This window comes from Hyla sarda, chromosome 12 (genome assembly GCF_029499605.1).
Source record: "Hyla sarda isolate aHylSar1 chromosome 12, aHylSar1.hap1, whole genome shotgun sequence".
Taxonomy (NCBI): Eukaryota; Metazoa; Chordata; class Amphibia; order Anura; family Hylidae; genus Hyla; species Hyla sarda.
The window spans coordinates 40,653,705-40,680,436 of record NC_079200.1 but is presented as its reverse complement, the minus strand read 5'-3'; the positions used below and the strand labels follow the sequence as shown (position 1 = coordinate 40,680,436).

The 26,732-nt window shown below is 44.2% G+C and overlaps 1 protein-coding gene across 1 annotated transcript in view; it reads right to left on the bottom strand.

Moving 5' to 3' along the window:
* ADAM11 (ADAM metallopeptidase domain 11) overlaps nucleotides 1-26,732 on the bottom strand; it is a 106,484-nt gene that overhangs the window by 68,300 nt on the left and 11,452 nt on the right. Inside the window, exons 2-4 of the mRNA XM_056549410.1 lie at nucleotides 18,758-18,945; nucleotides 9,607-9,683; nucleotides 6,333-6,396 (exon numbers count right to left, since the gene is read on the bottom strand). Coding sequence (XP_056405385.1) covers nucleotides 6,333-6,396; nucleotides 9,607-9,683; nucleotides 18,758-18,945 — 329 coding nt within the window. The remainder of the gene's footprint in view (nucleotides 1-6,332; nucleotides 6,397-9,606; nucleotides 9,684-18,757; nucleotides 18,946-26,732) is intronic.

Below are 26,732 nucleotides of genomic sequence, written 5' to 3'. Positions count from 1 at the left end.
GTTACTGGAGGAACCACAGAGTTACGGCAAGGGTTACTGGGAACCGGTTTTAGACAGTTCTTGGAACAAGAGGACCCCCAACTCTTGATCTCCCCAGTGGACCAATCCAGGGTAGGGGAATGAAGTTGAAGCCAGGGAAGTCCAAGGAGAATTTCCGAGGTGCAATTGGGGAGGACCAAAAGTTCAATCCTCTCATGATGAGATCCGATGCTCATAAGAAGGGGCTCCGTGCGGAAACGTATGGTACAGTCCAATCTTTCATTATTTACACAATTGATGTAGAGGGGTCTGGCGAGACTGGTCACCGGGATGTTGAACCTGTTGACGAGAGAGGCCAAAATAAAATTTCCTGCAGATCCGGAGTCCAAGAAGGCCACTGTAGAGAAGGAGAAGGCAGAGGCAGACATCCGCACAGGCACAGTAAGACGTGGAGAAGCAGAGTAGACATCAAGGACTGTCTCACCCTTGTGCGGAGTCAGCGTACGTCTTTCCAGGCGGGGAGGACGGATAGGACAATCTCTCAGGAAGTGTTCGGTACTAGCACAGTACAGGCAGAGGTTCTCCATACGGCGTCGTGTCCTCTCTTGAGGTGTCAGGCGAGACCGGTTGACCTGCATAGCCTCCACGGCGGGAGGCACAGGAACAGATTGCAGGGGACCAGAGGAGAGAGGAGCCGAGGAGAAGAAACGCCTCGTGCGAACAGAGTCCATATCTTGGCGGAGTTCCTGACGCCTTTCGGAAAAACGCATGTCAATGCGAGTGGCTAGGTGAATAAGTTCATGTAGATTAGCAGGAATTTCTCGTGCGGCCAGAACATCTTTAATGTTGCTGGATAGGCCTTTTTTGAAGGTCGCGCAGAGGGCCTCATTATTCCAGGACAATTCTGAAGCAAGAGTACGGAATTGTACGGCATACTCGCCAACGGAAGAATTACCCTGGACCAGGTTCAACAGGGCAGTCTCAGCAGAAGAGGCTCGGGCAGGTTCCTCAAAGACACTTCGGATTTCCGAGAAGAAGGAGTGTACAGAGGCAGTGACGGGGTCATTGCGGTCCCAGAGCGGTGTGGCCCATGACAGGGCTTTTCCGGACAGAAGGCTGACTACGAAAGCCACCTTAGACCTTTCAGTGGGAAACAGGTCCGACATCATCTCCAGATGCAGGGAACATTGGGAAAGAAAGCCACGGCAAAACTTAGAGTCCCCATCAAATTTATCCGGCAAGGATAAGCGTATCCCAGGAGCGGCCACTCGCTGCGGAGGAGGTGCAGGAGCTGGCAGAGGAGATGACTGCTGAAGCTGTGGTAGTAACTGTTGTAGCATAACGGTCAGTTGAGACAGCTGTTGGCCTTGTTGCGCTATCTGTTGTGACTGCTGGGCGACCACCGTGGTGAGGTCAGCGACAACTGGCAGAGGAACTTCAGCGGGATCCATGGCCGGATCTACTGTCACGATGCCGGCTGGCAGGTAGTGGATCCTCTGTGCCAGAGAGGGATTGGCGTGGACCGTGCTAGTGGACCGGTTCTAAGCCACTACTGGTTTTCACCAGAGCCCGCCGCAAAGCGGGATGGTCTTGCTGCGGCGGTAGTGACCAGGTCGTATCCACTAGCAACGGCTCACCTCTCTGGCTGCTGAAGATAGGCGCGGTACAAGGGAGTAGGCAAAAGCAAGGTCGGACGTAGCAGAAGGTCGGGGCAGGCAGCAAGGATCGTAGTCAGGGGCAACGGCAGAAGGTCTGGAAACACAGGCAAGGAACACACAAGGAACGCTTTCACTGGCACTAAGGCAACAAGATCCGGCAAGGGAGTGCAGGGGAAGTGAGGTGATATAGGGAAGTGCACAGGTGAACACACTAATTGGAACCACTGCGCCTTTAAATCGCAGAGACCCGGCGCGCGCGCGCCCTAGGGAGCGGGGCCGCGCGCGCCGGGACAGAACAGACGGAGAGCGAGTCAGGTAGGGGAGCCGGGGTGCGCATCGCGAGCGGGCGCTACCCGCATCGCGAATCGCATCCCGGCTGGCAGCGGAATCGCAGCGCCCCGGGTCAGAGGACGTGACCGGAGCGCTGCCGCGGGGAGAGTGAAGCGAGCGCTCCGGGGAGGAGCGGGGACCCGGAGCGCTCGGCGTAACAATACTAAAGAGAAATCCAAAAAAGAAATGCATTTCCTTTGATGTCATGACCACAGTGCTCTCTGCTGACCTCTGCTGTCCATTTTAGGAACTGTCCAAAGCAGGAGAAAATCCCCATAGCAAACATATGCTGCTCTGGACATTTACAAATCTGTTTAACTTTTTGGCACCAGTTCATTTAAAAAAAAAAAGTTTTCCACGGGAGCACCCCTTTAATTCTCTGGCTGTGCAGAGAGGAGGTGGAATCTTATCACTGCAGTTACCCTATTAAGACCAACATAACCACCTGGCTAGACTTCGGTCAGTTCACACAATGTGCAGATATGATAAGTTTTCTCAGTAAGTAGGTATGTTTTTTTAGAGAAATATTGTCAAGTTATTTGACCTAGAATCACTACTGAGGTGTTTTCTGAAGTTTTGATTTTTTTCAGACTATGTTCATTTTACCACTTCTGGCAGTGTTTTTGCAGTGATTTCTAAAAAGTGTTGTAAAAATGATTCTTTTTGACTGTGAATTGGGCAATCACAACACTTTTATAAAAGCAGTTGTGTGGTATAGAGAGGTCCAGAACATAGGGGCCCCATTGATCAAGTTATTGCTGAAGGAACCATTTCAACAAAATGAAAAGATAGTGGACAAATCAAGCTTTGTAGGATGTAGATGAGGCTTTTTGATCTTTGCCTGAGGCTAAGTTTCCACTTGTTTTAAATTTTTTTGGCATTTTGCCCAAAAAAATTCCAAAATGGCCTCCATGGTGTTTTTTCATTGAAAAAAAATGCTGCTGCCAGATGTTAGCTGTAAATCAATGAAAAAACGCAAAATTATTTTTCCACTTTTTCGTTTTGGAGTTTTTTTTTTTTATCCTTTTGGTGTTTTTCAGCTCCTTGGCGGTTTTGCAAAGTCGCACCATGTTGATCCTATGGCCTTTTTTCCCCTGAAATCGGGGCATTTTTCTCCCATAGAAGTCTATGGGAATAAAAAAAAATGCCAAGAAAAACGCCATGTGGGTTTTAACTTTGGCGTTTTCGCAGGCGGTTTTTATTCTTTTTTTGGACTTCAGTGATCAAAAAAAGTGATGGAGATTCCTTTTTAATAAAATTTTATAAAATTTCATAGGGTACCATTAAAAAAAAAAAAATAATAATTATAAAAAAGATACAGTAGTGATGGAAAAATTGTACTTAAAATGTATCTTTTTTATAATGAAATTTGTATTAATTTTTAAACAGGGATCAATTTATATGTGCGGGCAGGGCACAAAAAATATAGCCAACAATAAGAAAAATGTAGTGTGTGTGTTTTTCACTTCTTTTTTCTTTTTCTTTTTAAAATTTTTTAGGTAGTACTACTACTCCCAGCATGAAACACACTGTTCCATGATGGGAGTAGTAGTACCTGTATAATTTATATATGCGGCCGGCCGCTCTTCTATGGTCCCCTGCACTATTGTATATACACCTATTCATATTTCCCGCAGAGAGCTGTGATTGGCCAGAAGGTTCCAGCCAATCACAACTCTCTGTGGGAAATATGAATAGGTGTATATATACGTCAGTGCAGGGGACCATAGAAGAGCAGCCGGCCGCATCTATACATTATACAGGAGGATCACAGCGGGTGTCAGGAGTGACATCCGCAGTGATCTTTCCTTAACTGCAGGTACTACTACTCCCAACATGGAGCACACTCTGCTCAATGCTGGGAGTTGTAGTACCTGCATTAATAGACAGATCGCAACAGGTGTCAGAAGTTACACTCGCTGCGATCTGTCTATTAATGCAGGTACTACAGCTCCCAGCATTGAGAAGAGTGTACTCCATGTTGGGAGTAGTAGTACCTGCAGTTAAGAACAGATTACAGCGGGTGTTACTCCTGACACCCGATGCTATCGTCCTAACTATTGCATATATGTGGAGCGTTTTTTTGTTTTTTTTTGGGTACCCAACAAATTTTTTTAAAAATGCCAAAGGGGCCAAAAATGCAATTTCCACTCAAATGCAAAAAAGTCAGAAAAAACGTCAGGCGCAGGAAATTGCACTGGCATTTTTTCTAAGATTTTTTCACACATAAAAATTCAGGAAAAAAAACAAGTAGAAACTTAATCTAATGGAGGGGGTCACAAGTAAGTGGCTCATAATTTGGATACCATGTAATTAGAGGGACCTATTCAGTGGGTATATAGACCTTATATAGAAGGAATGCTTGGTAATACTAAATTACTGTTACTCACCTTGTCCCTTTCACCCCGCCCTGCCTCATGATTATACTTCTTCCTTTCCTGGTCTTGTTCCTATACTTTAGTGTTGGTCCTAACCTCATCACTGCCTTGTCCTTCTGATTGTCTGCATGGTACTTGTAGGTCTAGTCCTGGCTCTGACCCTTGACTCCCCTGACTATGCTCTTATCTCGTCTTCTGTCATGCTGCATTCTGACCACTCTTTTGGTGAAGACTCTCGGATCAGATCCACACAACAGCTGCATCTTGGCTACTGCTGCCCAATCTGTGACTACATTGGATTACAGTGACCTGGAGATCTTCTTGCAGTCTGTACTTCCTTACAGGATGTTAAGAATGAAAAAAAGGAGATCTCATAGGCTCTGCAGCCCAGTCCAGTCAGTGCAAAATGACTTGCAGTTTAAAGAATCCACTTTTTCAGTTCGTGATCATAACAATTACATGATCTCTAAAAGTAATTAAATAAGTTCTCTAGAATTATATGTCCCTATGGCATAATGTCTTTTTTTTTTTTCCTTAACGGAGAAATTAATTACAACTTTACTAAAATAAATCAGAAGGGCTGACATTTTATTGCTGTGCCAGACTGCCATGATAATAACTTTACAGTAGAGTTTTATCATTACTCACAATATAATATCAATTATTATATTTGCATTAATTTCCTAGATATTGCACAAAGGGAATACGTGTGTAATGATACAATTACAGCACAATTCCTCCAACCACAACGGGATTCAAGGAGGCGCAAACAGTGGATAGCCACATCAGTCACAATGGCACTCAAGCGATAAGATGCAGTGATGGTAAAAACATTTAATATGAACCAATGATACAATTAAACATATATTCCCATCATGAAATTAATGAAAAAAGATCATCACTCATAGCGGTCCCTGGAGAGTAGGAGGTAACCAGAGTATGTGGAGGAAGCCCAAACAAATAGGGGGACTAAGAATATGACTAAAGGCCTTATAACATGGCCCGACCATGCAATGTAAACGAGAGTCCATCTCATAGATCTGCACAAAAGATCGCTGGATTGTTCATGTGGCTCTTTGTTACCACCAGCCGCCAAACACACATCCTCTATTACACAGGGAGATGAGTGGACAATGACCGATGGTTCTTTGACGGGTCAAAACGTCCCTCTTAGCCAACGAGCAAGCATTTGTTGGCTGATCCTTTGCCCAATTACACAGGGCAATATAGGCCTTTTTGCTGATAAATGCCTCATGTAATAGGGCCCTATTGTGATAGCAAAACTTGTGTTAGACTGAAGATCATATGAGTCATCCATAACTAAATGGAAATGAAGCAACAAACGTTCCAGTGGTCATGGAAAGGGGTATACATTTTTACTAGCACATAGAAAAACATAGCTGATCCCTGTCATGACACTGGAAGAACCATCATTATTTAAAGGGGTACTCAGCCCCTAGACATCTTATCCCCTATCCAAAGGATAGGGGATTAGATGTCAGATCGCCGGGGTCCCGCCGCTGGGGACCCTCGCAATATAGCAAGCAGCACCCACCTGTAACTGCTTCCGGAAGCGCTGGAGGTTCTCTGACTAATTCCTCCCGATCATGGGGACGGAAGATCGTGACGTCACGACTCCGCCCCCGTGTGACATCACGCCCCACCTCCTCAATGTAAGTCTATGGGAGGGGGCGTGACGGCCGTCACACGGGGCCCGGCTTGGGTTTATACACAGCAGAAAACCAAGGGAGGCAGAGCTGCAGGAACAGGAAGTAGAGAGAGCAGCCTGAACCAATGGAAAGACGTCTCAGACTACCTCAGACTACCTAGGCAATGTAGTCACAGATCACAGCTCTGCCCTAATAAAGCCAAGCTACTGTATACATAGCCAAGTAGCAGAAACTAAGGAATAAAATATTAGGTATCTACAGTAGGTACTGACATACTTATCATTTTTTACTTTAAGAGTCCATATGAAAACACTCACCAGCACACGGGAATTGTTGTTATCACTGTAGTGGATTTCTACATATCCAGATGACAAGAGGTTACTAGAAGAAAAGGAGGAAACATAGAGTACAGTCAACCACTTCAATGGTATCATAAACCTTATCAATTATCAACTCAAACCTTTCAGTCAAGAGTTAAAATTGAGGAGCACCATCGCCTGGATTTATTAAGATTGTCGGATTCTCAAAATCCCTACGCATTAGGCTTTTTCTTTTATATTCTGTCAGATTTACTATGTCTGTTTCTTGGTTAGCATTTTTGGTTGGTTTTCCCTGGTCAGATGTGCACATTAGCTGTGCTTATATGTGCCAAATTGTGCCAGTTTGCAACAACGCTGTAAAAAAAAACCCTTAGTAAATATCTCAGGACATGTGAATAACCAAAGGACATGCCCTCTTTAAGGGTTTCTGATCTGTTTTCTTGGTTTTAGTGCAAGAACAGGAAAAAGCTGACAGAAACACTAGCTAAATCTGTCTGAAAAACTAAAAAAAGCACACTAGAAATGCAAACAACTCTACAAAAGGTGTTGGCTTTCTGGTTAGTAAATCTAGGCCATATTGTTTACCTATATTATTTCCATGGCACACATTTTTGCCAGATCATTTTTGCCAGATCATTTTTGCCAGATCATCGCACTGCATCTCCTGGTGAATGTCAGTCCGGCTGGCAAGCTACACCCCTCCTGCATTCCATGCCCCATCTTGCAAAGACACCCCACCCTTTAAGCCACACCCCTTTTATTTTCATGTTACAATATCTTTACCACAATGCAGCCCCACCTGAGGACGGGATATGACGATTAGATATGAGGTCAGGATATGGGGACAGGATATGGGGACAGGATATGAGGACAGGATATGGGGATTAGATATGGGGACGGGATATGAGGTCAGGATATAAGGATGGGATATGGGTCGAGATATGAGGACAGGATATGAGGTCGGAATATGAGGAGGGGATTTAAGGTTGGGATATGAGGAGGGGATATGGGGTCAGAATTTAAGGACGGGATATAAGAACAATGCAACCCCTTTGTTGCTTTTCCTCCCCCCCACAAGGATAAGGTAGGAAAAACCGGGCAGCTAGTTTATTATAAAAGTCCCTCTTTTCATTAGCTCACATGGTTAGAAATCCTCTCAGGGGAAAGGGGCGTGTCCCTCCCTTGTGGTGGTGGGAGGTGATTGGTCCATCTGCTCATGCAGCCTTGTCCATGTGTCATCTCCTGTCCATGACTCATGGAAAAGCCTGATGCTGCTGCAGGACTTTTTGGTGTACCAGTAGGTATGGGGACTCCTAGTGGTGGGATTTTTAGGGACCATTTTCTTTACTACATATTCAAAAAAATGTAAGCAAACATATTACAAAAGATCTTTAATTTTCATCAGTAACAACATATAAAAAGTTTTTGGATCTGACAGTGTCCATAAATGATATGGTTGTTAAAATTTTCTTTAACTATTGCATATCATATTATTTAGATACCGTAAATGCAATCCCTTTCAAAAGTATTTACCCCCTTGTTTTTTTTTCCAGTTTTGTTTCAATACAACCTGGAATTAACTGGATTTAAATTTAGATTTTTAATAACGGCCCTCACAAAATAGGGAGTCTGTCATTAGTATTACCCACACTAACCTGTTGTGCAGGCTTGCAGTGTGAATGACACTGATGGCAATGATACTTGGGCCAGGTTCGAATTTCAGGGTGCAAAAAATCATGCCGGAGATTCAGAGTGCGACCATTCCCCATAGACGGCAATGTCTGCGAAGCTGATTCCGCCAGAACATTGATCAGGTTAAATGTTCTGGCTGAAAACCCATTCACCTGCATGTTAACCTTCATGCAGCAGAATTTCCGACCTGAGCGAAATTCGGGTCGGAAATTCTGTAGTGTGAACCTCACCTTACCAATCCCCGCTCCATGCCTCTGTTCCGCTGCAATCCGGATCCATCGGTACATGCAAATGGCCTTCTTTGTGCATGGGGGATGTTCCTAAGCCTCTACGGTTCTAGTTCTTCTGTACATGCAAATGACCTGCTTAATGCAAGAGAAGTGTTTTCAAGCCCCTGGTACTTGGTGACGTCCGGCCAGCATCTTCATGGTATTGCTTCTCCTCTGTGCCGAACCTTTGCAAAGTTGAGCTCCATTCTGCCGCAGAGGAGGTTCAGCACATGGGGGGGGGGGGGGGGGGTGTTACCATGAAGATGCTGGCCGGATGTCACCAAGCACCAGGGGCTTGAAAACACTCCTCTTGCACCAAGCAGGTCATTTGCATGTACAGAAGAACTAGGTTTGTGGTGGAACAGAAGTACAGAGTGGGGACTGGTAAGTATCATTGTCATCAAGTTGCAAAACAGGTTAGTGTGGGTGATACTGATGACAGATTCCCCTGAATGGGGTACTCCGGTTTTGTAAAACTTATATGTGTCTGATTGCCAGAGGTCCGACAGCTGGGCCCCCCAGCGTTCTCTTGAATGGGTCCCATCTCTCCCCGCTGAACTCACCAGTCACATCTCCCCTGAGCGCTCTGGCCCGCACCATCGGAGACGCACTGGTGCTGAACAATAGTGACAAGCTGCTCAGCCAATTACAAGGTGAGACAGGACAAGTTTTGCTTAGAAGAATGGGCAAAAATCCCAGTGTCTAAATGTGGCAAGCTGATAGAGATATGCCCCAATAGACTGTCACAAGGTGACTGCACAAAGTCAGGGGGTTAATACACATTTCATTCCTCTTCATTTTTGTTAGTGTCACAATGGAGTTAAATACTTTTTCAAGGCACTGTAGAAAAGATAAATACAATATAGGTAAATACGCAGACTGATGTATAGACAGACATAGAGATAGATACTAGATAGATGTTCTGATCATCCATACTGTGTTCTGAATTTTGCCTGCTTGGTAAATTGGGAATAAATGAATATTTGATAATTTTTCGAGACTTTACAGCCCAGTCTCACACACTTCAATACAGAAAGTATGGGAGGAGAAAATAGAACATGTCCTACTTTCTGCCTTCCATGTTCATTCACGCATTCTGTAAAGAAGCCTATATACGCAGGCTGCACTTTACAGCATAAATCCTGAGATAGTGATCCCTATATGTATATATTGTATTCTCAATTCCCTTACATACTCTGGGCAAAAAAAACTCAAACAGCAAGAATCATCCAGAATACTGTGTGTGGCCACAGCCTGACCCAGATTTGGATGGATGGAGGTAACAGGTCAGATAATTCATTTACACTTACTGGTTGAGCTCCAGGTCCAGAATAAATTCTTCCTTGAATGCTGGCACCAGGAAACTGACACTGGCAAGATGAGCCGGCTGCAAAACAGAAAAAGATCAGACAGTAATAATATTCTTAGGTAAGGGAAACAAGGTCCTGCACTGGTTACACTTAATGTGAAAGACTTAAAAAGTATCTGTAACTGTGATCTTACATCGGGTATGTAGACAGTAGACAGCACCCCGACTTATCAAGGCAACTATATGAGTAGTTGTGCGCCCGGCACCCAGCTCTTTGGGCATTGTTGGGACTCTTTTCACCATAACAGAGATCAAATTTTAAGAGAACCTTTCACCGAGACAGGACATTTTACATTTTGAATGTGTAAAGGTCCAAAATACTGTAAAACAAGTGGATGAAAATACGGCGACTAAACAGGACCACTAAAAGTGCCAAACATCAGGCTAAAAGTGAAATTAGATGAATTTTGTCAGGACTGGCCAACCAGCTAAGGCTGTGACAGACTGAATGTATATATCAGCATCCTGACAAATGGATTTTACAACGTATGCACGCTCATACAGGGTCATTTCCAGCATGTGTACGGATTAAATTGCCTGAACGCAGTAGTTAATGACTGCTTCAGGTCATTTCCTGCATGTGTACGTGTTTAAGCTCAGACTCTAAAATGACACAAACCACACTTTGGGGTTAGAGTTGAAAACATGTAAGTTCAGAAGATGACCAGAATGGGATCACCAGCTGTCGGTGGGACCTGTGCATGTATATTTTGACAGTCTACGTATATGTGTGACATGTAGGCAAGTTGTTGCATTAACATGGCCAAGTGGGAGTGTCCCTACTCTTGTTTGACGTCAGATGAAAGAAAGATTGTGCCGGATTTCAGTATTCCTAGTCTGGATGGACAGAGGAGTCTGGCAGCAAATGATTTCCTGAACATGCCTGTTTATAAGGGGGGATCGAGAGGAACAGCTATTAGCTGAATGATTTAGTCATCCTTAGAAAAAGAGCGCTGTAAATTTCTTCTAAGTAACAGCTATATGGAAGTACCATGTGACCCCTGCTGACTTCATCTTTTAACCCTATAAAAACATTATATTATTATTAGCATTAACCTAATGTGTATGACCAGCTAAAAAAAATGGAGGAAAACAGGTGATTTTCAGCCCTCGGCCTCGCACTTTAAAAGTTGTTGGGTAATAAAAAATGCCACGTACTACTAGTTCAAAGGGTTGTCCAGTAATAAAAAAAAATGCTGCTTCTTTTTTTTTTTTTTTTCCGCAAAAACAAGACGTGTCTGGTATTGCAGCTCAGTTCCATTGAAGTGAATGGGACTGAGCTGCAGTACTGTTACGCTGAGCGCTCCGGGTCCCTGCTCCTCCCCGAAGCGCTCACGGCGTTTCTCTCCCTGCAGCGCCCCGGTCAGACCCGCTGACCGGGAGCGCTGCACTGACATTGCTGGCGGGGATGCGATTCGCATAGCGGGACGCGCCCGCTCGCGAATCGCATCCCAAGTCACTTACCCGTCCCGGTCCCCTGCTGTCATGTGCTGGCGCGCGCGGCTCCGCTCTCTAGGGCGCGCGCGCGCACGCCAGCTCTCTGAGACTTAAAGGGCCAGTGCACCAATGATTGGTGCCTGGCCCAATTAGCTTAATTGGCTTCCACCTGCTCCCTGGCTATATCTGATCACTGCCCCTGCACTCCCCTGCCAGATCTTGTTGCCTTAGTGCCTAGAGAAAGCGTTACTGTGTTTGTCCTTACTGTGTACTTGACCTCCTGCTATTGCCTTATTGACTACGATTCTTGCTGCCTGCCCCGACCTTCTGCTACGTCCGACCTTGCTCTTGTCTACTCCCTTGTACCGCGCCTATCTTCAGCAGTCAGAGAGGTTGAGCCATTGCTAGTGGATACGACCTGGTTGCTACCGCCGCTGCAAGACCATCCCGCTTTGCGGCGGGCTCTGGTGAAAACCAGTAGCAGCTTAGAACCGGTCCACTAGCACGGTCCACGCCTATCCCTCTCTGGCACAGAGGATCCACATCCAGCCTGCCGAACCGTGACAGTAGATCCGGCCATGGATCCCGCTGAGGTTCCCCTGCCAGTTGCCTCTGACCTCACTACGCTGGTCGCCCAGCAAGCTCGACAGATCGCCCAACAAGAGCACCAGCTGTCGTACTTGACCACCATGACACAGCAACTTCAGTCGCAGCTACAGCAGCTTCAGTCACAGCTACAGCAATTTCAGTCACAGCTACAGCAGCAACAACCATCTCCTCCGCCGGCTCCTGCACCTCTTCCGCAGCGAGTGGCCGCTCCTAGCCTCCGCTTGTCCCTGCCGGACAAATTTGATGGGGACTCTAGACTCTGCCGAGGTTTCCTGTCACAATGTTCCCTACATTTGGAGATGTTGTCGGACCAATTTCCTACTGAACGGTCGAAGGTGGCTTTCGTGGTTAGTCTCCTGTCTGGAAAGGCTTTGGCTTGGGCCACACCGCTCTGGGACTGCGATGACCCTGTCACCGCCACTGTACACTCCTTCTTCTCTGAGGTTCGCAGTGTCTTCGAGGAACCAGCCCGAGCTTCTTCTGCCGAGACTGCCCTGCTGAACCTGGTCCAGGGTAATTCTTCAGTAGGCGAGTACGCCATCCGATTTCGTACTCTCGCTTCCGAATTATCTTGGAACAACGAGGCTCTCTGCGCGACCTTTAAAAAAGGCCTATCCAGTAACATCAAAGATGTGCTGGCCGCACGAGAGATTCCTGCCAGTCTGCATGAACTTATCCATTTGGCCACCCGCATTGACATGCGTTTTTCGGAAAGACACCAGGAACTCCGCCAGGAAAAAGACCTTAATCCCTGGGCACCTCTCTCACGGTATCCCTTGCAGTCTACCCCTGTGCCTCCCGCCGAGGAGCCTATGCAAGTAGATCGGTCTCGCCTGACTATTGAAGAGAGGTCTCGCCGTAGGGATAAGAATCTATGTCTGTACTGCGCTAGTACCGAACATTTCTTGGTGGATTGCCCGATTCGTCCTCCTCGTCTGGAAAACGCACGCACGCAACCTGCTCATGTGGGTCTGGCGTCTCTGGGTACGGAGTCTGCTTCTCCATGTCTCACTGTGCCCGTACGGATTTCTCCTTCTGCCGACTCCTCCTTCTCTGCCGTGGCCGTCTTGGACTCTGGTTCCTCTGGAAATTTTATTCTGGCCTCTTTGCTTGACAGGTACTGCATCCCGGTGATCCGTCTCATCAAGCCGCTCTACATTGCTTCAGTCAACGGAGTCAAGTTGAACTGCACTGTGCGTTTTCGCACAGTGCCTCTGCTTATGAGCATTGGACCACATCTCGAAAAGATTGAATTCTTGGTTCTGCCCGGCTGCACATCTGAAGTCCTTCTCGGTCTGCCATGGCTCCAGCACCATTCTCCCACCCTTGACTGGACCACCGGGGAGATCGAGAATTGGGGTCCTGCTTGCCGCAAGAAATGCCTCACGCCTGCTCCCAGCCCCGTCTGTCGGGCCTCAGTGTCCCCTCCGGTGCCTGGTCTCCCCAAGGCCTATCAGGACTGTGCCAAGCCTCACCCTCTGCCCTCCCTCCCCTTTCCCACTCCTTCTGACCGGTCTACCCAGGACTTCACTGTCCCCCAGAAGGAGACTCTACAATCGCTCCCAATGTCCTCGTCCCAGGTGGAGCGACTTCCCGACAAAAAGAGGGGGAGACCTAAGGGGGGGGGGGTACTGTTACGCTGAGCGCTCCGGGTCCCTGCTCCTCCCCGAAGCGCTCGCGGCGTTTCTCTCCCTGCAGCGCCCCGGTCAGACCCGCTGACCGGGAGCGCTGCACTGACATTGCTGGCGGGGATGCGATTCGCATAGCGGGACGCGCCCGCTCGCGAATCGCATCCCAAGTCAATTACCCGTCCCGGTCCCCTGCTGTCATGTGCTGGCGCGCGCGGCTCCGCTCTCTAGGGCGCGCGCGCGCCAGCTCTCTGAGACTTAAAGGGCCAGTGCACCAATGATTGGTGCCTGGCCCAATTAGCTTAATTGGCTTCCACCTGCTCCCTGGCTATATCTGATCACTGCCCCTGCACTCCCCTGCCGGATCTTGTTGCCTTAGTGCCTAGAGAAAGCGTTACTGTGTTTGTCCTTACTGTGTACTTGACCTCCTGCTATTGCCTTATTGACTACGATTCTTGCTGCCTGCCCCGACCTTCTGCTACGTCCGACCTTGCTCTTGTCTACTCCCTTGTACCGCGCCTATCTTCAGCAGTCAGAGAGGTTGAGCCGTTGCTAGTGGATACGACCTGGTTGCTACCGCCGCTGCAAGACCATCCCGCTTTGCGGCGGGCTCTGGTGAAAACCAGTAGCAGCTTAGAACCGGTCCACTAGCACGGTCCACGCCTATCCCTCTCTGGCACAGAGGATCCACATCCAGCCTGCCGAACCGTGACAAGTACTACGCACAACATGTGGATAGGAGTGGTGCCGTTTTTGCACAAAAAGAAGCAGCATTTTTCTTATACTAGACAACCCTTTCAGTACTATGGGGGAGATTTATCAAAACCTGTGCAAACCAAAAGCTGCCCAGTTGCCCATAGCAACCAATCAGATCACTTCTTTCATTTTGCAGAGGCCTTGTCAAAAATGAAAGTAGCGATCTGATTGGTTGCTATGGGCAACTGGGCAACTTTTCCTCTGCAGAGGTTTTGATAAATCTCCCCCTATATTCACATGACGGAATTTCTGTGCGGAATTATGCAGGAGAATTCTACACGGACATTCCGCTGCAGCAGAGTCCTATTGATTTCAATGGGATTTTGCTGCACTGTTCACATAGCAGAATTTCCGCTCCAGATGTTTCTGTGGTGAAAATTCCGCTTCTTTATGTGGAATCTGCAATGAAATGCATTGGCGTCTATGAGACGGAGCATTTCCGAACAGTTCTAGCAGCCGCCAGATTAGTGAAGTGTGGGGAATTCCACACAAATTACAGTGTGTGAACATGGCCTCAGGAGGGAGTGGGTTTCTGGGTTTCTTGTTGAAGAGATCCAGCTGTGTATGGAGTCTTAGGCTATGTCCACACAGAATATTTCTGTGTGGACATTTCACCGACAGCAGTCAGACTACACTTGTAGTGCCAGAATGCCAGAATCTCAAATGCCACCACAGAAACATCTGGCGGGGAAATTTTGCCATGTGAACAGTGCAGCAGAATCCCATTGAAATCAATGGGACTCTGCTGCTGCCGAATGTCCGTGCAGAATTGTTCTACGGAATTCCGTATGGAAATTCTATTGTGTGAAAATAGCCATAGGCAGGAGGTTTTTCACACAAAAACGGCCCAAAAAACGCCCATTCTGCCGCACAGGATTTTTTCAGTGAAAAAACGCTGCGGCCAGATGTTAGCTGTAAGTCAGTAGGGAACTGCAAAAAGCCATATCAACTTGGCGTTTTTCAGTTTGGCATTTTTTTTTTATCCTTTTGCCATTTTTCAGCAATTTTTGGCTCCTTGGCAGTTTTTCAAAAACAACCTCTTGTTGAGACTTTGAAATTTTTTTCGGGAAAATCTTGGCGTTTTCCTTCCATAGAAGTCTATAGTCATGTGGGTTTTAACTATGGCGTTTTTTCAGGCATTTTTTATTCTTTTTTTGGACTTTAGTGATCCCAAAAAGGATGGAAAAAATGGTATTTAACAAAATTTATATTTTTATAACAACTTTTTTATTAATTTTTAAGGGGCCATTTAAATGTAAAAATAATATATTTTTTAAAATTAATTTTGGTAAACTTATTATTAATAATGTATTTTAATAATGTGTTTAATAAAGTGTGTGTGTGTGTGTTTTTAACTTTTTTAACTTTTTTTCTTTATTTTTTTTATTTTTTAGGTAGTACAGACTGTTTCATGATGGGAGTAGTAGTACCTGTACTAATAGACAGATCAGCCTAGGTGTCACTCCTGACACCCGATGCGATTGTCCTATCTATTGCAGAGATGCGGAGCAGCTTTCTCCCGCACTCGCATCTCTGCTCTGTACTCTGGCCGGCCAGTGATTTGAATAGAATTGACATCACTCATTCATATTTTCCACCCAATATACCGTATTTTTCGCCGTATAAGACGCACTTTTTCTTCCCCAAAACTGGGGGGAAAAAGTCGGTGCGTCTTATACGGCGAATACACCCCTATCGCGGCGGTCCCTGCGGCCATCAACGGCCGGGACCCGCGGCTAATACAGGACATCCCCGATCGCGGTGATGCCCTGTATTAACCCTTCAGACGCGGCGATCACAGCTGACCGCCGCGTCTGAAGGGAAAGTGACACTAACCCGGCTGTTCAGTCGGGCTGTTCGGGACCGCCGTGATTTCACCGCGGCATCCCGAACAGCCCGACTGAATAGCCGGGTTAGTGCTTACAGGACACCGGGAGGGACCTTACCTGCCTCCTCGGTGTCTTCTCCATTCAGGGATCCCCTGTATGGCCGGCGCTCTCCTTCCTCGTCATCACGTCGTCGCGTACGTGCGTCGGCGTGCGTAACAACGTGATGGCGGCAACGGAGAGCGAGGATACCCGGCCGGCAGCAGAGACGTTCTGGAGCGACGGGGACAGCGATGGAGCGACATCCAGGGCAGCGGTGACGGGTCCGGAGCGGCGGGGACACATGAGTATTACCTCCTCCTGCAGTGGTCTTCAATCTGCGGACCTCCAGATGTTGCAAAACTACAACTCCCAGCATGCCCGGACAGCCAACGGCTGTCCAGGCATGCTGGGAGTTGTAGTTTTGCAACATCTGGAGGTCCGCAGGTTGAAGACCACTATTGGGTTCAAAATTTTTATTTTTTTAGATTTTGCCCCTATAAATTGGGTGCGTCTTATACGCCGGTGCGTCCTATAGGGCGAAAAATACGGTAAATATGAATGAGTGATGTGAATTCTAGAGATGCGAGCGCAGGAGAAAGCTGCTCAGCATCTCTGCAATAGATAGGACCCATAGCAAACCTCTGCTGCTCTGGACAGTTACTGACATGGACAGAGGTGTCAGCAGAGAGCACTATGGACAAGACAAAAAAGAAATTCAAAAAGTAAAGAATTTCCTCTGTTGCATACAGCTGCTAAAAAGTACGGTACTAAAAGGATTAAGATTTTTTAATAGAAGTAATTTACAAATCTGTTTAACTTTCTGGCACCAGTTCATTTAAAAAAAAAAGTTTTCCACCAGAGTACCCCTTTAATAAGCCTTGTAACAGGACTAGGGAGAGAAGCAGGTTGCTTATGTTACTCTGGGCAAAACCTCTATTTTTGGAGTTATTTAATCATAGGTCATAGTAAGAATTTGCCATATATACACACCCAGTAGTTGTGCCACCTTGTTCTAGCTGTAACATAATGATAGTTTCTTAGGGCTCCATTCACTAAATGTGAACTGAGGCCAAACCTTTAATGAGGATTTGTTAATAATGTAGGACACATGGCTGTTCTCACACATTCTTTTTCTTACATCTATGTCTTGGAAAAATGCCTAGAATAATGAACCAGCAGAAGGAAACCGATTGTATCAACAAGTATGAAACGGTAGTGTTAGGCTAAGTTTCCACTTAGATTTTAATTTTTTTGTAAAAACACCCAAAAAAACACAAGATTGGCTGCTTGGCATTTTTTTCAGGGAAAAAAACGCTGCAATGTTAGCTGCAATTAAATAGATTTGCAAAATGCTAAATCCGCTTGGCTTTTTTTGGTTTGGCGTTTTTTTCGGATCAATTTTTCAAAAACGACAGCATGTTGGGACTATGGCGTTTTTTCTTTTGTTTTTTTGGGGGGAAAAATCATGGCACTTTTCTCCCATAGAATTAGAAAAACATGCCAGAGTTTTTCACTCTTTTTTCTACTTTAGCAATCTAAAAAAAATGGACGGACAGTTATTTTTTATAGAATTTCATAGGGTACCATAAAAAAAAAAAAAAAAAGGAATGATGCAGAAGGGATGGCTGAATTTGTAGGGAATTAATAAAATGTTTTATTTATTTGAAAGCAGGGAACAATTATCAGGAGCAGAGCAGGGAATAGATAGCCCTGGGCAATATTAACATTGCAAACATGTTTGACGCACGCTCAGATGTCAATATATGAACCTAACTTATCCTACTCTGCCCTTTCACATGAACGTCTGACCTAACGCAGTCTGATTAAAACATGCCCAAAGCGGATCATTTTTGCTAGATACTCGTAATCTTATTTTGTTTACACCTTGCATGATAATCATTCTTCTGCCTTTAAATATTGTTAGCTAAGTTTATATAACTAGGAGACATCCAATTGATGCTATATGTCTTGATTATATATATATATATATATATATATATATATATATATTTATCGGATTTGCCTTACTGATGTTTTGTTTCAGATGGACTTGTGTAGATGGTAACTCTTGAGAATTCTCTTCAATTCTCTTCCTTCTTTGCCCTTCGTTCCTGTGTGTTATCCATTTGTTAACCGAAAAATTTTGTCAAATCTCAAAAATAAACAGTTATATAAAAAAAACATTGCAAACATGTATGACTTTATGTGTAATGTATTATTTTTAATGTGTAATTTGAAATGACTAACTGTACTTTGTAATTTTTTCTTAGGTACTGTATTTTCCCCTCATCACTTGCACTACTCCCATCATGGAACAGTCTCTGTTCCATGATTGTAGTAGTAGTACAGAGGCTGAGGGAGCGGTGCGGTGGCATGCCGCCCGCTCCCCAGGTTAATAACTTAAGATCGCAGCAAGTCTCAGAATTGAGACCCGATGCGATCAATACCTCAGCCCCTGTACTACTACCCCCAACATGGAACAGACACTGTTCCGTAATGGGAGTAGTAATACTAGCACTACCCAGTCACCCGCAGACTCCTGCAGCCATTGAACTACTACTACTACTAACAAGTTTTTTCCATGATGGGAATAGTAGCAGTACTGCAGAAGTGCAGGAGTCCCGGGTGGCTGCGGAATCATGCAGAATCCGTGTGAATATTTCCGCACGGATTACATTTGTTTTCTTTTCTCAAAATACACTATAAATACATAGTTTAATCTGAAGCCTAGATTGACCGACCTCCTGCTCCAAATACAATAATGTGGGTCCTCAATGTAAAGGAGGGCACTTACTAGATTAGGGTTGCTTTCATTTCTGACCCGGGTGTCCAGTTGGTATCTGCGGGTTTCTGCTCCTGATGTCTGCCCGATTAACCGAGTGGGGTGCGTGATCTGGGGCAGTTCCAGGGTCCGGTGCCATTGGGTAAGAGATTCAGAAAGACCAGTATCAGTAGGTGATGTCGAATTTTGTAGGGGAAACCCTAAAGTGGAGAACAAAGAGAAGTATATGGTTAGGAGCAGTGACTTCTAGACGATTGTAGTATCAAACATGCTATATTTTCTACTGGACACATATTCACAGGCTTTATTTCCATAATGTTTTCAGTTAGGTTAGGTTCAGACTACGGAATCTCCGGGCAGAAAATTTCCGCCCGGAGATTCCGAGTTCCGCCTGCGCCAACTGAATTAGTCAGCGCTAGGACCGCGCGGACACTGCAGTCTCCTATAGACTGCTATGTGTTCCGCTCGGATTTGCCCCTGAAGAAAGAGCAACCCCTTTCTTCAGGCGGAAATTTTCTAGCGGATTTTCCTCTTCACAAATTCCGAAGTGTGAATTTGTGAACGGAAAACCATTCACTACACTATACATTTTAGCAAGCGGAATTTCTGACGGAAATTTTACGTCTGAATTTCTGTCGGAAATTCCGTAGTCTGAACCTAGCCTTAAGCTCTGCCTGGGGTAAAATTTCATGGAATCCAACTAAAATTGGACTCCATGAAACCCTAGGAGCAGGACTGCCTAACCATTTGTTACACATGCAGAAGTGCTTGAAGAGGACCTGTGGTCTGTCTGAAAAAGGGGTTGCAGTAACCAGCAGATAGCTTAGGGGAGCTCATCAAATACACCCCCCCCCCCCCCATACCGGACAGTCTCCAAAAACAGCTCATATGAAAATTAAGTCCCGCTCTTCTGACAGATTCACTGAAATCAGTCTGTGGGACTACAAAGCAAAGAGAGGTAGGTGATTATCATGCTGCAAACAGGTATGTGATCAGCCCTCCTGACCTATCTGCTGGTTACTGCAACTCACCACAGATCCTCTTTAAAGGGGTATTCCAGGAATTTTGTTTTATTTGACTATGCTACAGGGGCTGTAAAGTTTGTGTATTTCATAATATAGTGTCTGTACATGTGTGTGACGGTTTTCTCACAATTCTTCTGTGATTTTCACTCCAATATTTATTTTTAACAGCATACAACAACAACAACAAAAAACGTGGTCTCAAATGGCTGGAGGTGCTCAACCCCAAATGCGGTTGTGCATTTATACTGGGGGAGCAGATCCTGCCCTTGTGATCTAGGGGCGATCCCCAGCATAAAAATGCATACAATGGAGGATACCTGCAGCGGACTACAAGTGCCACAATAGAATCCTACACCAGATAGACGGTGTGGATGTGTAGCAATTAGAATAATACAATACAGAAATGTAGGTGCACTACTGTGGTAGATGTATACAATGACATTGGCTAATCCCTCAACACTGATGTTAAAATTGAGACATTCACATGTGTATCCTTATATGAAGGACACACCAGAGCCCGCACACCAACGCCAAGGTTTCTCAAATGACACGGGACCTAGCGCTAAACCTACCCGTGCGTGATAAGCAAAACAGGGGCCAGTGGGCAATTAAGGCCGCATTAGGTCGACTCACAGACTCCTCCCAGATACCCTCCAGCGTAGCTAAACACACATACAAGCTGGAGGGTACCTGGGAGGACTCTGGGAGTCGACCTAATGCGGACGTAATTGCCCACTGGCCCCTGTTTTGCTTATCATGCACAGGTAGGTTTAGCGCTAGGTCCCGTGTCATTTGAGAAACCTTGGCATTGGTGTGCGGGCTCTGGTATGTCCTTCATATAAGGATATACTGGCTAATGTCTCAATTTTAACATCAGTGTTGAGGGATAGCCAATGTCATTGTATACATCTACCACAGTAGTGCACCTATATTCCTGTATTGTAACAACATGACTGTTGTCTCAGATTTTTCCCAGGTTGCAATGCGGCTGAGACCTGACTCACTAGTCAGCTGATGACAGGGAGCCTGTCTGCTTCGATGGGTGGAGGGCTCACTTGGTGGGAGAGAGATCAATCTGCAACAGCTGTAGGCACCCTGATTGAAAACCACAGGTCATTTGAATGGATGCAGCTCATTTATGTTTCAATGGGTGGGGTGGCTGATGTGTGGGAGGGAGGAAAATGGAATTATGGGATTTGTAGTAAAAGAAAAGAAAAGTCAAACAGAAAGCTAGCCACAGTGTTATGGTAATCTCAGCCATTTAGCCCCAAGACAAGCGCAGATCCTCCCTAAGCATGTCCATTACTGTCTACCAGGTACATACTAAAATCACCTGGATAACCCTTTAAGGATGCGCTCACACATTGGCCCAGATTTACTAAAACTGTCTAGTTATTTTACTAGACTAGACAGCCTAAGGGTATGTTTACATGGCATAATTTGTAGTACCAATGGGACAGCAAAAAAACACCAAAATAGACTTTAGGCTAAAATATCTAAACTTTATTTAATATCACAAAATGTAGAAATAAAAGCAAGGGGCGTAGAAGAAAAGGAAGATGGGAACTGGGGAACGGGGGAAGTTCTCAAAGGCACAAACCAGTCTTTGTCCAGGAGCCATGACATAATTTGTGCAGAATGTCCGTACGGAAAACACGTGCAGACATTCCGCACATTTGAAGAATCCAGCGGGTGCTAGGAGCACTTGGAAACGCCCTGTCTCATAGCAACAATGCTTTTCCAAGGAAAATTGGCAAAAAGAATAGACATGTCTATTCTTTTTGCCGATGCCCGAATCGCCAAAATTCTACCATGTGAACAGTGAGGTAGAATCCCATTGAAATCAATGGAATCTGCTGCACTGGAATGTCTGTGCGGAAAATTTCCTGAGGAATTCCGCATGGACATTCCACAGTGTGAACATAGCCTAAGAATGCAAAGAAGAAAGAAGTGTTGTCAAATTACCATACTGGTGCACCCAGCTTGCACATACTGGCCATATTGCACCTGCGGCAGGAACAATGGAGCAGAGGAAAATGTATTTTTAAAAAATACTGGAGAACTCGTTTTTTAAGAAGATATGTAACTTTATTACATACGTTATGCTTCAGTTCCTCCCAATATTCATGATCTCTGTTTGCTGTCAGTAAGTGGAAACATGTATGCTCACATGAAGGTTAAATACATGCAATGATCACGCGCAGTTCATTTTGCGCGGCTTGTTTCCGATCCCTTTCTTCTACGGAGGCGTGTTATTCTGCCATCTGGTTATTATCAGGACAGATTTTATGCCTTTCTAAGAATATTTTTATTTACTGACAGCAAGCAGAAATGAAGGGATGGAAACGAAAGGATTTCAGAAAGTTTCACAGTCTTATATTGTTTCATACTAGTGACCTATTAGAGTGTGATTCAATTATAAACCATCATATAAAGGAGGACACCACCATAACTATTAATGATTTTGTGAAAACCATCTTATATTTTGCAATGCACTTCAATGTGTCCACCTTCCCAATAGTTTTTTTTATTTTTATTGTACCTATGCCTTTAATAAGACAGGTCATAAAAAATCCATAATGCTCCAAAGAAGGAACCACGCACACTACCGAAATTCAGCTCTGAATGATTCCACTTGCAGCAGCCTCTCATTGTTTTCAATAGGATTCTGCTGCTTTGTGCACCCTGTGGAATTTCCACCACGGAAATTCCGGATTCTGCCAAAAGAATAAACATGTTCATTCTTTTAGTAGAAATTTGCCCCCGAAATGCATTGCTATCAATGGGGATGTTACTTAATGTCCACATGGATATTAGCACCTGCTGTACACAAAATGCCAATTATAACTTTAAGGTAAGAGTTCCTCCAGGTTCTGTGGGCTATTATACTTTTAGACTCATGCAACAGCCCACCCAGACACAAACACCACTAAATAGTGGAAGGCTCTTATTAAAGGGGTACTCCGGTGGAAAACTTTTTATTTTTAAATCAACTGGTGCCAGAAAGTTAAACAGATTTGTAAATTACTTCTATTAAAAAATCTTAATCCTTCCAGTACTTATTAGCTGCTGAATACTACAGAGGAAATTATTTTCTTTTTGGAACACAGAGCTCTCTGCTGACATCATGACCACAGTGCTCTCTGCTGACATCTCTGTTCATTTTATGAACTGTCCAGAGCAGCATATGTTTGCTATGGGGATTTTCTCCTACTCTGGACAGTTCTTAAAATGGACAGAGATGTCAGCAGAGAGCACTGTGCTCGTGATGTTAGCAGAGAGCTCTGTGTTCCAGAAAGAAAATAATTTCCTCTGTAGTATTCAGCAGCTAATAAGTACTGGAAGTATTGAGATTTTTTAATAGAAGTCATTTACAAATCTGTTTAACTTTCTGGCACCAGTTGATTAAATAAAAAAGTTTTCCACTGGAGTACCCCTTTAAAGGTACATTCAAGCCTATAATCTAAGCAACATTGTGCAGCCGTTGGTCAAGTGTGGTGCAATTTTGGATGCAGAAGGAAGTCGCAAAGTATGAGCGTACCATTATGAAGAATTCTCCAATTTCAACTTCAATTCTACTTCAATTTTGACAAATGATTACTCAGACAATGAGACTATAGAAATCAATGTTTTTTTTCTCCCTGGTCATTCTAGAACAGTAATGGGTTGTAGGAACCCTTTGTACTGGTGGAGAAACAGATCCAAAATCTCACAGATGTTCTAATATGTTTGGCTGGGTTCACATTTAGAATTTTGTTCAGTATTTTTTCAACCATAACCAGGAGGAGAAGAACGGACACAGTAAAAATATTATGGAAAAAATAACAACTTTCTATGTTTGGTTTTGGCTAGAAATACTATGCGTTTCTGCTGTTTCATGATGCATTGTTGTGGCGTTATTATAACCTTTTGGGTTTTAATGCTGTTTTTTTTTTTGTTAAAAAAAAATGTCTTTTCTTAATGCAAGTCGTTATTTATTTATTTTTGATCATTTAAAGATTTCTATTGAAGAATGTGAAAAAATTCCACACAAAAAAAAAAAAGGAACAATAATATACTTTAACTAAACACATTTAGTGTCGTTTCACGCGTACAGTATCCTGTATATATGTGATGTGCAGGACTTGAAGCTGCAGACACAGTTTTAAATCCTGCGCATCAATTATACTCAGAATACTGTATGTGTGCATACATCTTTAGGGTACGTTCCCACACGGCGTATTTTGCTGCGTATTTGCTGCTTATTTGGTGCTGCGTATTTTCCTACCCATTGACTTCAACAGAGAAAATGAAATACGCAGCAGCAAATACGCAGCAAATACACCGTGTGGGAATGTACCCTTAAGCAGGGAATAAAACCAAACCAAAAGAAACAAAAGATGTACGAAAGTCTAAAAGGTCAAATTCACCAAAAAAACGAGTGAAAAAAACCGCCCAGCTACAGCAACTTTCATTTTGGAAAAACATACCTCAAGCAAGAAAAAAAAATAATAATAATTGTAGGCATATATATCATTTTTATATTGGCCTATTAGCCTTCAGCTAATATCTCTCTGAAAATGTTTGTACACATTTTAAAAAGAAACTATTTTCATTTGCATTTTTTCTGTGTTTTTTTCTGGAAAGACACCATGGCCGGAAGAAGCACTTTATTTAGTGCGAAACGGAGCTTCGCTCCTTCCCTCTCCCCTGTGTCTCTATGTGAGTATTTTATGCAAGAAAGACGAAGACGAACATGGTGAGTGGCCGGTTTTTCTTTTCTTCATACTAATGTAACTTGCATCTTTTTTGAAACCTGAGCACCACCATCATCACACCAGCAAAGCACTTTCCTAATCCAGGGACCGGTGTTCCAATCACTCGCAGTGCCGTAGGAATATCTTTTCTATTTGGTTACCATGTGTGAAATCATCTGAAGGTTGGATTCACCATTTCCAATGCTCAGGGCTAAATTTGCAGCCTGTACAAATAACCAACATGTGAGGCTAAGTTTTTTTTTTTTTTTTTAAATGCCAAGAAAAACACCAATTTTGCCGCATGGCGTTTTTTCGGCAAAAAAACGCTGCGGCCAGATGTTAGCTGTAAATCAATGAGAAATTGCAAAATTATTTTTCCACTTGGCGTTTTTCAGTTTGGCGTTTTTTTTTTTTTTTTCCTTTTGGCGTTTTTTCACTCTTTTTTTTTTTGCCGTTTTTTTTTAGCTCCTTGGTGGTTTTGCAAAATCGCAGCATGTTGAGCCACTGGTGTTTTTCTCCCTGAAATTGTGGTGTTTTTCTCCCATAGAAGTCTAGGGGAATAAAAAATGCCATGTGGGTTTTAACTTTGGGTTTTTTTCAGGCAGTTTTTATTCTCTTTTGGACTTTAGCGATTCAAAAAAGTGATGGAGATACATTTTTTAATAAAATTTCGCAGTGTACCATTAATAAAAAATAATAATAAAAAAAATACAGTAGTGATGGAAATTTATTTATTTATTGACATTTATCTTTTTTATAACAAAATTTGTATTAGTTTTTAAACAGGGATCAATTTATGTGGGCGGGCAGGGAACTAAAAATGTAGCCGACAATAATAAAAATGTAGTGTGTGTGTTTCACTGTTTATTTGTTATTTCTTAGGTGGCACTACTACTCCCAGCATAGAACACACACTGTTCCATGATGGGAGTAGTAGCACCCGTACTAATTGACAGATCGCCCCAAGTTCCGTTGCGATCCTTCTGTATAATTTATAGATGCGACCGGCCGCTCTTCTATGGTCCCCTGAACTGCCGTATATATACACCTATTCATATTTCCCGCAGAGAGCTGTGATTGGCCAGATGGTTCCAGCCAATCACAGCTCTCTGTGGGAAATATGAATAGGTGTATATATAAGTCAGTGCAGGGGACCATAGAAGAGCGGCCGGCCGCATCTATACAGGAGGATCACAGCTGGTGTCAGAAGTGTGCTCCATGATGGGAGTAGTAGTACCTGCCGTTAAGGAAAGATCAAAGCAGGTGTCACTCCTGACATCCGCTGTGATCGTCCTATCTATTGCAGAGATGCGGAGCGGCTCTCTACAGCGCTCACATCTCTGCACTATTCTCCGGCCAGTGATGTGAATAGAACATCACTCATTCATATTTCCCTCTGAGAGATGTGATTGGCTGCAACCATCCGGCAAATCCCCACTCTGGGCGGAAAATATGAATGAGTAATGTTCTATTCACATCACTGGCCGGAGAATAGTGCAGAGATGTGAGCGCTGTATAGAGCCGCTCCGCATCTCTGCTATATGTCTATTAGTACAGGTACTACTACTCCCATCATGGAACAGTCTGTTCTAGAGATGAGCGAACTTACAGTAAATTTGATTCGTCACAAACTTCTCGGCTCGGCAGTTGATGACTTATCCTGCGTAAATTAGTTCAGACTTCAGGTGCTCCGGTGGACTGGAAAAGGTGGATACATTCCTAGGAAAGAGTCTCCTAGGACTGTATCCACCTTTTCCAGCCCACCGGAGCACCTGAAAGCTGAACTAATTTATGCAGGAAAAGTCATCAATTGCCGAGCCGAGAAGTTCGTGACGAATCGAATTTACTGTAAGTTCGCTCATCTCTAGTCTGTTCCATGCTGGGAGTAGTAGTACTACCTAAAAAATTTAAAGGAAAAAAAAAGTGAAACACACACACACTATTAAAAATTAATTAAAATTTTGTTATAAAAAATATAAATTTTGTCCGTTTTTTTTTTTTACCCAACAAATTTTGGGTACTAAAAAAAAAAAGCGCCAAAGGGGCCAAAAATGCAATTTCCACACAAATGAAAAAACGCCAGTAAAAAACACCAGATGCAGGAAATTGCACTGCCGTTTTTTCAGACGTTTTTTCTTGCGTTTATTTCTAACCAAAAAAACGCAGGACAAAAAAAACAAGTAGAAACTTAGCCTAATAAATGTATTTCAAAGATTGCTGAACAGA